The 16,593-nt window shown below is 38.9% G+C and overlaps 1 protein-coding gene across 1 annotated transcript; it reads right to left on the bottom strand.

The window, feature by feature from the left end:
• Positions 1-628: 628 nt before the first annotated feature.
• colgalt1a (collagen beta(1-O)galactosyltransferase 1a) lies at positions 629-16,175 on the bottom strand. The gene is made up of 12 exons (XM_046835208.1): positions 15,772-16,175; positions 10,397-10,507; positions 9,168-9,285; positions 8,579-8,713; positions 6,657-6,861; positions 6,414-6,533; positions 5,174-5,250; positions 4,982-5,088; positions 4,441-4,573; positions 4,228-4,355; positions 3,935-4,141; positions 629-1,834 (listed from the first exon to the last, which is right to left on the bottom strand). Exons 1-12 carry the CDS (start codon positions 15,981-15,983, stop codon positions 1,567-1,569), a joined length of 1,821 nt encoding a protein of 606 aa, XP_046691164.1. The 5' UTR covers positions 15,984-16,175; the 3' UTR covers positions 629-1,566.
• Between the last annotated feature and the right edge of the window lie 418 nt (positions 16,176-16,593).

Below are 16,593 nucleotides of genomic sequence, written 5' to 3'. Positions count from 1 at the left end.
ACAACACAGCAAAGTTTGGTTCTGTCGCTGGATGTTTTTAGTTTGTCGCACCATTCTGTGACCTTTAGGGTCTGCTGTGTGTTAAACCCCTGGAGAGTTTTTCAAATTTGGCACCAACAACTATGTTACGGTTGAATATCAGACCTTTCTTCATTCTGATATTTAATAAAGTTGAACCGAAACTTCTGACTGGCATTTGTACAATTTATTTTTTCATTGTGCTGCTGCCACCTGATTGGCTGATCAGAGAATCGAATGAATCACAGGGTTACATGATTCGAACTGATTTCCATAAATTCTATAGCTGAGAAACGGAAAAAAAAAAAACCCTGGATGTTTTTCGCACCATTCTGTGAGCTTTGGAGACTGCTGTGTGTAAAACCCTCCAATTCAGCACCAACAGTCATGTCACGCTTAAAGTCACAGGGATCATACTTATCTTCATTCTGATCTTTAATGATGCACTGCAGTGATTGACCTACATTTGTATAATTTTATTTATTGTGCTGCTGCCACCTGACTGGCTGATTAGATAATCTGTCTTACACTGGATGTTTTTTGTTTGTCGCACCACTTTCTGTGATCTTTAGAGACTGATGTGTGTGACAGCCATGGAGAGTTTCTCAAATTCGCCATTTACAAGAAAATTTATTTTAAAGATCAGACTTTTCTTCATTCTGAAATTTAATTAAGATTAAATGAAGCACTTGACATGTATGATTTTATTTTATTGTGCTGCTGCCACCTGATCGGACAACAATATGTGTTTTTTTATAGTTTTATATATATATTATTATTATTATTATTATTATTATTATTATGACCAGAAATAACCTCTATGACTACAATCTTCTAAATAAAATAAATCTTTGAGCTCTAAAAACACAGGTTAAAGGCCACATTGTAACCCAGTGGTGTTTCATTAAAATTTTTTTAAGGCATATCAGGTACACAGCATTGCGATTCAACACGATTTCTTCAATTACAATTCTTTTTCACGCATGATCTTTTTTTACATGTAAAATCCAACTGCGTGTACAACTACCTCTTCTCAGGAGGGGATTGATGGAGTGTTTTTATGATGATAATTTGCACAGATGGTGATGAAATATAAAATACAGTAAGACAAAACATGCTGTTCCACTGCGCATGGACAAAAAAAAAAAAAAAAAAAACAAGCAAACAAAAGATTTATCATGCAAAAAAAAAAATGAAAGAAGGAAAGATTGCCTTAACATAACTAATAGTACTAATAGAACCTAATAGTGCCGAATAAACCGAATCTACGACTCTTGCATGTCACTGAAAGATTTAGTTGTAGGACTGAAATAAGTGGACCAGATAAGCAGGAAAAGAAAAGAGTGCTTAAATCACAGGGTCACATGATCTTCTAGAGAGACAGCGACACAGAGACTGTGACAGAGTTTTAGGATTAGGAAAAGAAACCCCCAACACTTGAAAAAAAAGTCTTTCTTTTGGTCAGTCAAAAGGCACAAACAGTGTTGTAAAGTTAATAAAAAGGTGATCCTGTGGAGAATCTTCTCCCTCTCTGTAACGGATCGTGTCTCATAGCTCATCCCTCGCCGTGCTGTCCAGAGGAGATTGCAGCACGTCCGTGTTCTGAGCCTCCGTGCTGATCTTATCCTGTTCGTGAGTCTTACGCGAACGTTTTCTGTCCCAGTCTGTGCGCACGCTGTCGTTGTCCCACACGGTGGACGTCTCCGTGTCGCTGATATAACCTGCCTCGCCCGTGTAGTGAGTGGGGAAGACGAGCAAGGGCTCGGCCGAGAACGCCTTCAGGTCTCGCGTCTCAAACTGCTCCATGTAGTCTGAGCTGCAAACAGAGAGTATTTTGAGATTTAGTTGAGGTTTGGGGATAAAAATTATTCTCTCGTGACTCAAATGCAGCTGAACAGCCAACATGATTTACACGAAAGCTACAGGGCTAATGTTGTTAAATGAACAAGTCTTTAAACACCAAATACCATTTTTCTGAACCTGTAGTGGACATGCGATTTCTCAGTAACATAAATCCTGTCATATATAAATATATAATATATTGTATAATTTTATATATATATATATATATATATATAAAATAATACCTTCAAATATTTTACAATCAAGATTTTAATTATATTGATGAAATTGATTAATCAATTCAATTGTCACAAATGTAATTGAACAGGATCAACCACTTCATGGTTAGCGGCTAACGCTAGCTCTACGGATTATTTAGCGCGTTCATGCATGCGCAAAACAGATCATATTCTTTTTTTCCGTGGCAATGTTGTGTATGTTTTAAAGCTTAATAGTAATAAATGTCCTCAAACAAAGACTAAATAAACTGATGTTAAGTGATCTGGCACTTACGTTCCTGAGGAAACTCGGATTTTAACTGAGCCATGTTCAGACATAAAAAGGATAGCATTTAGTACACGTGTACCGAATCGAAAGCTCTGTACCGAAAAATGTGTACACTTAATATATATAATATATGAAATCAAGCTTTTGGGAATTGTGTTTCATTGGATCATGCTAACAGGATGGCCTGTACAACAGTAGCAGAAACTACTAAGATTTGCTGCTAGCATTTATATAAATGACTTTTCTCTCATGAAATTTGAAAAAAAGTTTAGTCAAAGTTAATCCTCGGTCAATGCTTGTTAAGAAGATAAAATCCTATCCGGTTATCATGTGCCTGGTAGCTGGGGTTAGGTGTGAAGATTATGAACATTTGAAAATATCCAAATATGACTGAGAATTTCTCTCAGACAGTCAAACCACCATCTTGAATCTGAAACCCCATTTTTGTCTGCTTTTGTCTAATAGTTTTCTGCAAACAAATAAAAATAATATCACATTACCATCATAAACATTTATGTACAATGATTTCTCTCAACAATCCTGTCAAATTTGCACCTTAGATTTCCATGCATATTAACATCCATAAATATAATAAAATATTTTAATAAGAAGTCAATTCTGCATAAATCCTGTCAGGTTAACTTATGTAATATCAGCCAGCTGGCCACAGTTAAAAGTAAGAAATATGAACATTTATAAATAAGAAATGCTGTCAACGCTAGCGTTGGAGTTTATAAACATGTATGAATGTGGAATCCTAACAGGATTTAAATATTGCCTCGATAGTCCATGCTAATAGTTTGGCTAAAACTAGCAGAAATGTTTAGCATCTCCGATAGCGTTTAAGTGATGCTCCACATTTTATGAGTGAAAAAAGGTTTAGATCTAGTGATTTTTTCTAGTTAAAATCCTGTGAGGTTAGATTATACTAGCCTGATAACTAGTGTTACACAAATTACCTGTTGGGAAACGAGTAGTTTGTTGGATTTGCTTGTATTTGGCGTTAACGTGTATTTGTAACGTTCTATACCTGTAATAGGAAGAATATAAGGACGTATAATAGAATGTAACACTAATGTCATCGTTGTTTTTTATTTTGTGTATGTTAATTCAATGCTTATTAATGGTAGCTTAAATCCTGTCAGGTTGTGTGACAGATCATGAAGGTTTTAAAACTTCCAAAAAAAAATGCAGACATGACTCACACTAGCATAAACAAGTTTAAATTTACCTCAGAGCTAGTTACGCTAATAAAATAAAAAAAAAAACCCTGACGTTCTTTATGGACTTAAAGATAGAGTTCTGTAGACTGTGGTTTAAAAAAATGTAATAGTACCTGAGCAAAACTTGTGTGTGTGTGTGTGTGTGTGTGTGTGTGTGTGTGTGTGTGTGAGCGAAAGTGTGTGTGTGTGTGTGTTCATTCTTAGCCAGAATCCTTATGCAGGAACTTTGTCATTAGTTTATAAATAAACCAATGACTCATTCTTACTGTCCATGAGCTGGGTACAGTGAAAGGTTTGTGTGTGTGTGTGTGTGTGTGTGTGTGTGTGTGTGCTGTAAAGCTCACACAGGATGTTTATTGAACATGACAGGAAGAAATTCGTCCACAGGCAGCATCTTTTTCAGTGGTTCAGCCTTCAGCAGCTTTTTGGCTCCTTGCAGTGACATCATATAACCCAGCGTCCAGTACGAATAATCCGCCTCCACCAGGTTGTGTATGTTTGGCACGGCTTTTTCCGGATGGTCCACCTGCATCCTCTTTCTCCCGATGTAACTGACGGAAAAAAAAGAAGGAAACACTTCTTTTACACACACGTGACGAAGTGCCTGTGATCGCATCTGAAAAGTCGTTCGACTCACATGAGGTCCCAGTCGAGCCCCTCTCTCTCCACCTCACTCATCAGGTTCTTCAGGCGCCGTTTGAAGAAAATCTCGAACCGCAAATCATCCTCGATCACCAGGGAGGTCTTCAGGCCACGCTCGGCAATCTGTCGATCGAGACCCCGGCGTTTAATCGAATCGGTAACGCGTGCAAATTATTATTTTTTACATTTGTGTGCAGCAGCTTTTTACCTCTTTCCAGATGTTGTAATGAGACAGGAAGCAGCCAAGCTCTCCTTTGGTCAGAGGTCGGCCGTGGTAGGGATCGCTGTAGCCTGGAAGCATGTGGATCCCCATACTGTGGATCTCGCTCACGTTCATGGCTCTGAGAAACACGTTAGAATTATAATACAATCAGTTAAAATTGACATGACATGTTTCATGATGTATGAATATTAATGATTATGCAAATTGGAACCACTCGAATACACGGTTACAATCCCTATTAGCTATTGAGCAAGTTAACAATCAATCAATCAATCAATGCGTGTTTTTTTCCCCCACAAATCAGCATGAATGCGATTATTAGTTTCATGTCACGTTTCGACAAATCTACACGGCCATATGTTTTTTTCTAGCTACTAGCATGGCACATAAGTTTTGGGGGACACAGGTTCCAGAATCCATAGTGTCAATGAACATCAGTGCGACATCAAAAACTTCTCGTATTTGTTTTTTTACAGAAGCCCTACTGAATTTGTGGTTTTGGAGACGGCTTAAAAAAGCGACGTACTTGCCATCGACAGCAGGCATGATCTTGCAGTCGATCCCCTGCAGGCGGAGCGCTCTGAGCATGCGCACTCGCCGATCAGCCCGCCGCTGCAGGTTTATCATGAACACCTGTGCGTAATTCATATACACAATCAATACATGTTCTGTAGTTAGTATTTCATGCAGATCTGAAAAGCACACAGTGGAAACACACCTCATCGAAGCCCAACTTATCAGGCTGTCTGAAGGGAGGTCGGAGATACCTGGAGGGCTCGACAGGAGGATGTCGCACTACATGATGAAAGAAATGATAGTCAGGCAAAAAAGAAAATGCTACATCTATTATAATATCTATGCTTTTAAATAAATAGCTTATACATATGCATAAAATTAACGCACTAATAACATTACATTAACACAAATTCAGTGCGTTGATGCAAATTCATTTTAACTATTAAGAAAATATTTAAGACATATTTGTCCATGGCCAAGTTGATTAGAGCATAAAAAACATGAAAAGTATTAATTTAAGGTACATTAAGAACAGATAAAAATGTGCAATTGAGTTTTGATTAATCATGATTAAATATTTGAATCCATTGACTGCACAATTGAGTAAAAGTACAAAAGTATTTGCCTTCAAATGTATTTAAGTATCCAAGTACTATGATTTATTATGAATCTTTAAGGCAGACGCTGCAAATAAAGATGAATAAGACGTGGTAGCTTAGTGGTTAAATGATTGGATTTTACAGCTGAAGGCTGAAGTTCAAATCCCAGCCAGACCAAGTTGTCACTCATTGTCCCCTGAGCAAGGCCCTTAACTCAGTTGTATGAATGAGATAAATGTAAGTCACTCTGGAGAAGAGTCTCCATTGTCAGCAACCTTGTACCAGTCAGAGGTAAAGCTATCATTTTTATATTTTCTGCAACAAGAAATACAGAGCTTCCAGAAAGAATTCACAGCCTTTCACTTTTTCTACATTTTGTGTTACAGCCATAATTAAAATTATAAAATTTATTATTTCCTCGAAATTCTACAAACAAAACCCATAATGACGACGTGAAGAAGTTTGAAATTGTATTTAAAATAAAAAAATAATAATCACGTACTGAGGTGCCAAAAGATACGCACGACAATGCCAAAAGATAAACTCCTGAGAGAAATTGTTGTGAAAGGAAGGATGAAGACAGTGAACAATGACTTTCTTGGTAGGCTACTGTTGCCTGTGTAAAGTTTATTAGTTTTAATGTCGGCTCATAGACAGGTGCGGCTTATTTATGTTCAAAAGAAAAATCTTTGTAAAATTCAGTGGGTGCGGCTTATATATGGGTGCACTTAATAGTCCGGAAATTACGGTAGACTGTATATAAAATACTGACAAATAAAATATCTATGAAAAAAAATCTGAATTTCCAGAAAATGTTATAATACCCTGAGCCACAAAACTCACCATTGACCTCCAGGACAGTGTGAAGGAAGCTGTCAGTTTCGTCCTGTAGCGTGTTATGGGAGCGCAGGGGAACTGGTAGAAACCCATACACCTCTTTGTTACATACGAACATCTGCACCTCTGAACAAGAAAAAAACAAAAAAAAAAAATCACCCTTCTGAAAGTCTACTCAGGGGTGAAAACCCATTTGTTTCCTGATAGAGATAATAATTAGTCTCTGAAATGTGTTTGAAAGGTCCTCGCCTGCCATTCGGGCTGAGAAGGCAAACACTATAATGTCGTCGAAGGCCCAGGTGTAGTCATCATGCGGAGGGTGAAAGGCGAGGAGACTAGACGCTTCTTTTCGAAGATCTATCAGAAAGGTGGAGTGAACCATGGGCACGGCAAAGCAGCCTTTCCTCATCTGCTTGCGTATGGGGATGTACGCAGGTGTGCGCTTATAGTAACCCTGAAGGAACACATAGAATTATGTTTTACATCAATGGTGTTCTCATATTTACTGTATGGAAAAATGTATTGGAACACCTGACTTTTCCGTTCATATGTGGTCTTTGGATGTGTTAGCATTACATTTTCCCTTTACTTGAACTACTGTGCTCAAAGCCAGCTCCATGAAGATATGCTCTACATGGGTTTGAGTAGAAGATCTCCTGCTATGGAGCTCTGACCTTAACCGTATTAAAACATAATCAATTGGAGCAATGACTGCAGAGTGAATGAGAAGTGTGGCAGGAGTGATTTGTGATAGAAGAGTATCTGTGAGAGTGAAAGGGAAAGTTTATAGGACTGTGGTGAGACCTGAGATGTTGTATGGATTAGAGACAGTGGCATTGAGTAAAAGACAGGAGGCGGAGCTGGAGGTAGCAGAGCTGAAGATGTTGAGGTTCTCGTTGGAAGTGACGACGATGGACAGGATTAGAAATGAGTTTATTAGAGGGACAGCCCATGTAGGAGGTTTTGGAGACAAGGTGAGGGAGGTGAGATTGAGATGGTTTGGACATGTGCAGAGGAGGGACATGGGGTATATTGGTAGGAGAATGCTGAGGATGAAGCCACCAGAAAGGAGGAAAAGAGGAAGACGCAAGTAAGAGGTTTATGGATTGGGTGAGGGAAAACATGCAGGTAGTTGGGTTGAAAGAGGCAGATGTAGAGGACAGGGGAGTATGGAGACGGAAGATCCGCTGTGGAGACCCCTAATGGGAGCAGCCGAAAGAAGAAGAAAAGGAATTTAAGCACTGGCTGCATCCCAGGCCTTCTTACCTCATTTAAATCAGTACCTGACTTTACAAACACATCCTTGGCTGAAGGAATCTCATAAAAATCTACACAAAATCTAGTGGAACATCTTCCCAGAAGAATGAAGGATATTACAACAGCATGGGAATGGGATATTTAAGAAGCACAATCTTACACTCAGGTTCCCACAAACCTTTTTTTCATATGGTGTATTTATTTCTAAATATCCAACCACTTTAAAACATAAATGTGAACACAATGAACCTCTGATGTAATAGAACTAAACATCAGGGTGTTTATATCAGCTAGAAGCAATGAAATCTTGCCACATATGGAGGAGGATTATAGATACTTCAAAGTCCCATAGAGCGCTGTAATTTATTCATGACTTCACAATGAGCTTATTGTAAATAAAAACAGTTTATCTGTAATTATTACTTTTAAGACAAATAGTTTATTTATTTTATATAATGAATGGTTAAAAATAAACAAATAAATAAATAAATATTTTTTTATATTAGTGTTCATTTAGCCAAAAAATATGTTGTTTTAAGGGGAATATGAGTAAGAAATGGAATCTTTATAAATTTAATAAAAAAAATTTAATACATTATTATTATTAATATAATCTACAATATATTATTTATTATCATTGTGACATATTTTGGCCAATATCAACTATCTCAATCATTGTTTTAATGAAAAGTACAGTATAAAAAGCCATGATTTACCTCACACACACACACTCACACACACTCACACACACTCACACACACCACACACACACACACACTCACACACTCACACACACACACACTCACACACACACTCACACACACTCACACACACACACACACACACACACACACACACACACACACACACACACACACACACACACACACACACACACACACACACACACACACCTGAGCGGTCATCCCACACCAGAAGTTGGAATAAGCAGCTCGGGACTCCAGCATCGGCGCAACGATGGTCTTGTTTTCTTTAATCAGCTTCCACAACACATCCCGGTTGACCAAGAGGTTGTCACAGTCAACCACCTGAAACAGGAGATTCAAAAACATGTGTTTGATGAAAAACATCAAATCCACACATGTACATGTATATACAGTATATGTGTATACACACTAATTCGATTAATTATTGTTTAGTATTAGGTTTAATTCAGAAACGTTTTAGTTCAACACTGATTCTAGCTTCTTTAGGAAATATAGAAAGTGTGCTAATGGAAATCAAAAACATTGTTCCTCATGTTTTACAGGCAGTTTTTGAAGGTTCTTCACGTCTATACTTAGCTCATGAATGCTGCGAGTCACTTACATGCTGGACATGCATTAAAGTACATACAAGGTATTGGATTTAATTTGGCTGATATAGACTGAAAATGTCTGTTTAAACTGTGTGTGTGTGTGTGTGTGTGTGTGTGTGTGTGTGTACACATGTGTGTACATGTGTGTACATGTGTGTTAAGGAGAACTGAAAGCAAACACACACCAGTAAATAGTCAGCCCACATCTCTCGGGCCGATTCCAGCGCAGCCTGGTGCAGCTTCATCACGTGAGCATACCGGTCGCTCGTCCATTGTTTGGGTCCTTCCTCATCGTCGTAGGCACTGATGAGGAAGCGCAGAAAGCAATACAGAAATAAAATTATTGTTTAATTGAAACTTTTTTCCTTCAATAAAAAAAATAACTTCCAATAAAGAAGAATCCAGGAGATGTTTTGTGGTTGGCTTTTCTGTTTTTTTCAATCATAATACAGAAGGCGTACATAATACAGAAGGGAGTTGTGGCCTTTCTGTCCACTATTTTTAGTAGAGGAGGCGTAGCTCTTCTGTTTGTCAGTCACAATGGAGGAGGTGTGGCCTTTCATTTACTCATAATGGAGGTGTGGCCTTTTAGTTACTCATAATGGAGGAGGTGTGGCCTTTCAGTTACTCATAATGGAGGAGGTGTGGCCTTTCAGTTACTCATAATTGAGGAGGTGTGGCCTTTCATTTACTCATAATGGAGGAGGTGTGGCCTTTTAGTTACTCATAATGGAGGAGGTGTGGCCTTTCAGTTACTCATAATGGAGGTGTGGCCTTTCAGTTACTCATAATGGAGGTGTGGCCTTTCAGTTACTCATAATGGAGGAGGTGTGGCCTTTCAGTTACTCATAATGGAGGAGGTGTGGCCTTTCAGTTACTCATAATTGAGGAGGTGTGGCCTTTCATTTACTCATAATGAAGGAGGTGTGGCCTTTCAGTTACTCATAATGGAGGAGGTGTGGCCTTTCAGTTACTCATAATGGAGGAGGTGTGGCCTTTCATTTACTAATAATTGAGGAGGTGTGGTCTTTTAGTTACTCATAATGGAGGAGGTGTGGCCTTTCTATCTGTCATTCTCAGTGATGGAGGCGTGGTCTTTGTCTGTCCGCTTCAGTGAAGTCTTGTTGTCTTTCTCAGTAATTAAATAAGCTTTATTATAGGTTTGCTGCTATTGTATCTCTCTTTACTATTAGATATCGAGCTGCAGAATTAAGGGGCATTGGTTTTACACTGGAGCTCTGAGAGAAACAATATAGTGACCTATTTAGGGAATACTTTTTGTCCACTGAGAACTCGGACAGCACTTTTCCTAAAGACTGCACAGACAACGCTCTGGAATCCGCCCTCTCCTGTGAACTAGGTCTTTATAAAAGCATCAATGAATACTTTGAAATAAGAGATCTGTTTTACAAACCTGGGCTGCTCTTTAGGTCTCCACTCCACATAGTGGTACAGCTTCTGTACGCTGACCAGCCAATCTCGGAGCAGATACGTCGTATTGTCCGCATTATGATCAGTCGCAACCCTGCAGCAAAAAATGTGCATGATCAGGTGTAAATTAATAATTTCTCAAGATATTTAGAATGCATGTAGGTCACAAAACACAAAGAGGAACCTAACTTTGCTCTGAAATAAACTCTTTCAATTGAGTAACAAACGCTTCTTTTTTTTTTTTTCTTGGCCTCACAGGAGAAGTGAAACTACTCAGTAATCAGAAAGTTTTTTTTTCCATCCTGCTGATAAATGGACAGAGGTATCTAATAGCACCACGGGTGGCTGAAGGGTAAGTGAAAAGCTATTCGAGCATACAAATAAAAGAACGCTTTGTTTAGGGATGTTATCTAAACACATCACACCAACTTTGCTCTGCTTACGTTTTACAGATAAGCGCTGATAAACACTATAGGACGGACACACACACACACACACACACACGCACACACACACACACACACACACTTGGCCAAAAGTATTGGGAGACCCAATTTTCAAGCCATATGTGGTTCTTTGCCAAAAGGGTCCCCACAAAGTTGGCGACACAACTGCATAGGACGTCTTTGGATGAGGCATTATAACATTTTTTCCTTCACTTGAACAACATTATAGCATTTGACAAGGCATGTCTAGACGACTGGGTCAGAACGTCAGCTCTTGTGGGATGTATCTATCAAAAGTGCTCCAAGGAAGGAACAGTGGTGAACAGTGGTCATTGATGCACGTGGGGAGCGAAGGCTGATCCGTGTGGTCTGATTCCACAGCCGAGCTCCTGTAGATCAAATTGCCGAAAAAGTTCATGCTGTTAATGCTCGAGGGGTCAAAACTGTTTTGGCCTGATCGGTGTATATATTTTATATTTCTAATACAAAACATGATAAAACATACAGTCACTGTGATATGCAGTGAATCAGAACAGGCTGTGGGAATCCACTCACAACGAAATTCCAGTGAAGCGCTTTCTCCAAGCCCTTCTCTGTTACTGCCCATTGGGAATACACAGCTGTTGCTGGACAGATGTTCGCATTCCCTCCACATTTCCTTACTATTCTGGGTCCTGAAGCCCCTCTGATAGCAGACACCAGTGTAGCTTAAACCCAAGGCCCCAATATGTTTATAGACATGTCTGCTTTGTTTCTCTTATTGTAAACCACAGTGCTGTTGAATCGACCCGTCACAGAACTTTGGTGGACTTTAAAGAAATGGTTTTACACTGTTACTAAACATAATTTGAGATTTATGTATGTGAACTTTATTTTTATTTTGGGGAAACTTTTAGTTTTAGTGTGTAATCTTTTACTTTTCACTCCACTACATTATTTAGGTAATATTCCTATAGAGTATGTATGTGGCAGCAGGAGTTTGGACGAGCGCCGGTTCGTGATTGGAGGGCGGAGCCGGACAAAACGAGCGTTATGAAGCACACCTGTAGCTCATGAGACTAATCAGGACAGAGACAAAGAGATAAAATTGGTTTTGGAAACACCAAAACCCACAAAATAAAATACGTGCTTTAACACAGAGACACTGAACTCTCTCGAGGGCTGGTGAGAGTAAGGCGGGAGACGGGTACATCCTGGCAGCGCCCCAGCACATTGTACCGCATACACGCTGATACGTTTGCCTGCTGCGCTTAAATATTTGTACAATTTTGTCGTATCGCTATCGTCACCGTAAGTTTGAAAAATGCGACATTCGTCGAAGCCGAAAAAACACTCTTTGTCTGTGAATGTACATACTAATTATATTGAATACATTTTAATTCTTTTTTTTTTTTAATTATATTAAGAGAATAATGTTTTGCATTACAACATTAAGATCAATCATTATGGGGAATAAACAAAATTATCTTTTTATTGAACACACATATATACATACATACATACACATTATTTTTGTAAACATTGCATGCTTTTCTTGCTGCTCTCTGGCTTGCAAAAACGTTGCGTCGAAAGAAAAACACAAACAAACAAAAAAACACTGTCATAATAGAACTGCGTTCTTCGGAAATCCAGATAAAAGATCTCTAGCCCAGGATTGGTTGATTTTCCACACGTTTTTCCAACTGTGGTCTGAATGCTGTTAAAACTAATATTCTCCCTCAAGGCAAAACCACACAAACACCCACACACACACACACACACACACACACACACACACACACACACACACACACAGTTACAGCAGGAAAAGTCACGGCCCATTTTCAGACCAAAGTTCAGTCTCAGAATTTTGCTTGTGGAAAGGCAGTGAATAAAGTGTGTGTGTGGTGTGTGTGTGTGTGTGTGTGTTGTGTGTTCCCCCTGGGGAAACTGGTGAAGAGTGTGTAACAAAAGCAGGCCTATACCTGCACTGCCTGCACACAAACTACTCCAAACATGACACGTAGTTTAACGCTGATTCTGATTTTGTCTGATAGAACACTTACGCTCACACGTTATATTCTCAGATACTGATGAAATTATTGGTCAGCAAGTCACGAGCAAGTATTTATTGGATTGCGTGAATGAAGCAGAGCTATGATATCAGAATTCACTGTTCTGATTGGACAGATGGAGTTGGTTCTACTCTGTCAGTAGTTCAGATTTATATTATATGCTTATATCAGGTCTACTAATGCCCTGGTATTTTATATGCTATTGCTTTTGTAAAAATAATCGACAGAAAGATTAGTGTAGTGGAAAACTGTGGACTTTTCTGGAACAGTTATGAAAGGAGTCTCCAGTTTCAGCACTTTGTAACACTCAGAGGTAAAAGGTCTACATTTTCCACCATGAGAGTTGAAGTTGAAAGGAGCATTTTTGAAGGTTCTTGGTAACAAGACAGCATTTCTCTCTCTTTTTTTCTCTTTTTCTATCGCTCTCTTCCTCTTCTGTGGGTTTGAGTGAGGCGGGATAAGTAGGAGGATGATAAAGTGAGAGAGAGAGAGAGGAAGGAAGAGAAAATGAACAAACTGTCTCCTTGGGGGGGAAAAAACTAACTAAGTATTGCATGAGCTTCTTGGTGTGTTTGGTGTTCTTGCAATGCAAAACAACAAACGATAAATACCTCTACATTATTTGAATCACAATAAAAAAACTAGCAAATATCTGTTATTTTCAGAAATGTCACACTAATGCATCTAAAACAGTATGATAAATCACAATAGGGCGAATTGCTTTCGCATATTATCTAATACATGGTCGTTTGCATATTCTAAATATTTTTTAATTCAGGGTCATTTAAAAAAAAAAAAAAAAAAAAGCAACTTCTCCATGATTTGAATCCTCATCCCTCATCAAGTTAATTTAATATATGTTTAATCAATAACGTCTACATTTTCTACAGTCACAGAAATGGGCAGAATGTGTCTGATTTGCATATAATGGATTATTTATTAGCAGCTCATTTGAAATTAATTATGTATTATTAGAAGCTAATTTGCATATTAAGGATTATCTACTAGAGACTCATTTGCATTTTGCAGATTATTATAATATTCAGTGCTGGGCGTTATACTGGTTCATACAGGTGTTTATTTTTGTTATGATATGAATATACCGCAATGCCGTGTCTATTGTTTGTAGGTTCTTTGGTTTAAAAAATAAAATAAAATCCAACGTCGACCAAACAACAATTTTCTGCAAATGTTGTAGGGCTAAAACCTAGCCGCAAATGTCTTGGAAGATCAAGAATGCATGAAACTAAGATCAGCGTCTGACACATCAGCAGGTAACACTGGAAAAGCAAAAGAAAAGTCGCATCAGCTGCCACTTGAGGACGCGTTTGCTAGCGGGACTGCCTACGACAAGAAAAGTAAACAAGTGGATCGAGATTACACACTCTAACACTAGCCAAAAGACATGGTCCCGCTTAATACTGTTGAAAACGAAGGAGTTGAAAATACTTCTGCCAAACAGCAATCCTTTACTTGTACCAACAGCACAGAGCCAAGCTAGAAGTAGACCTGGCGACCGTCCCCCACTTCTCAGAAAGACAGATATGTAGTGGAGTAGCAGTATGAACCCATACCTGATGACCACACTGGAGAATTAGGGGAATAAGGAGGAGGCGCTTGATTGCTGGGGGCTTTCAGAGCAGAAGCTAGTGGCCATCACAACAGACCGTGCAGCCAACATCAAGAAGACTATTGAGCTAAATAAAAGACCCCCAGTGATTTGGTCACAGGCTTCACCCAGCTATGGGTAAGCAATAATTATTATATTAATATTAAACTATAATTAAAATAACTAAAATGTTCTGTATCTTAACTGCAAAAGTCAGGCATTCTGATTCCTTTACTTTATTAGAATCATGAGCGCCACCTCTTTGCAAACAGTATTATTTTGGGGGTCTTGCAAACCTGCAATACTGGTGTGGAATTTTTCTTTACAATATTCACTAATCATGACAGTAAAATAGGGCATTTTTAGTCAATCCAGTGCAGTATATAAGGAGTTGTAGCTTAGTGGTTATGGTGAGGGGATACTGATTGTAAGGTCAAGGGGTTCAAACGCTGGCATCGACTGCCACTCTTGGGCCCTCGCGCAAGGCCCTTAACCCTCTGTGCCCCAGGGGTGCTGTATAATGGCTGACCCTGCACTCTGACCCCAGCTTCTGAACAAGCTGGGATATGCGAAGAAAAGAATTTCACTGTGCTGTAATGTACAGGTCACAAATAAAGGCTATTCTATTTTATTTTATTTCTATTCTAAATCTATTTCATCTCCCAATCAGTAGAAAAAGTGATATCTGTCATGCATGAAATAAATACCGTGATATACAGTGAAATCTATTTTTTTGTTCATACCGTCCAGCACTAGTATTATTATAAGAGGCTGATTTGCGTATAACGGATTATTCATCAGAGGTTAATTTGCATATGACGGATTATTTAAATATAATTGTGCGTGATCATTTACATATCAGTTTTTTTTATTGGAGCATAATTTGCCAATCACGAGTTATTTATTAGAAGCTAATTTGCATAAAAGATGAGAGGTTGGAAACTCCTCTCGCACATGAGATTATTATTAAATGCTCATTTGCATATTCCAGTTTATTTCTTGATTAAAAATCACTTACGTTTTAACAGAATATAGAAATCTCTCATGTCCAACCAACATCTAATGAACATCTAACAACATATGAACCATTAGCTGTGACTCTCTTTTAATGGAGAAATGCATTGAAGAACTTTTGCATGTGGAAGAACATCTGGGCTGGTTTTCAGACTCATTGGCTCCAGAAAGCCGCAGTAGAGAAGCATTGAGAAGATTCCCCGAAGCCCAGCACCATCACAGAGCAGGAACTTACCAAAGCGCAATGCGGTCCTTCGGGTAGTTCAAGCGTTCAATGGTTCCGAGGAAGTACGGCAGGGAGTGGGCCGAATTCCGGCAGATGAGAGCAACGACGACCCTCGGAGCCAGAAGAGGGGATTCGGGACTCCAGCGCTCCTCGGGAAAGTAACCGAGAACCGGGCCGGTAATGCTCAGCAAAAACAAGAAGCACAAAACAAGCCCGAACATCGCCGAGCAGCTCCGAGAAGCGCCGTTAAAACACACACTGAGATGAAGCTGGAGAACCTCAAAGCCCCCAATCAGATCCTGAACAGCTTTAAGGAGCTAATAAATTCATTCGTCCGACAGAAATTCAGCCCAGTGACAACACCGCAGCCGCTTCTGCCTTAAAGGGGAACGTCACTTCCACACGTTAAAGGGGAGGGCGCCCTCTCCATGGGGAGGGATTTAATACTACTGATTTAGCGATGGGAAGATCGGATCATTTTAGTGACTCGGTTCTTTGAGTCGTTTAGTTCATTTCGTTCCTTTAGATCAGGAACAAAATAAAATGTGACATTTTAAATAAGTAGATTCCCAAACACGAATTTTGGCTTTAGTTCCAATAATGAAAATATGACAATGCACCTAAGGACAAATAATGATAAACAGAACGAGTAGCTCACTTCTCATATCTTCTGGTCCGTCTCGTTAGATCTTTTTTAACGTGACTCTTATTGTTTTTTTTGTAAGAATAATATCAAGATTCGGACCAAAAACAAACAAACAACAAAGAACAACTCAAATCAGAGAACTAATAAATTGTGCTGTTCATTTTGAACGAGTCGTTAATGTGACT

This window comes from Silurus meridionalis, chromosome 22 (genome assembly GCF_014805685.1).
Source record: "Silurus meridionalis isolate SWU-2019-XX chromosome 22, ASM1480568v1, whole genome shotgun sequence".
Classification (NCBI taxonomy): domain Eukaryota; kingdom Metazoa; phylum Chordata; class Actinopteri; order Siluriformes; family Siluridae; genus Silurus; species Silurus meridionalis.
Note: the sequence above shows the minus strand (reverse complement) of the source record. Positions and strands in the feature narration are given on the sequence as shown.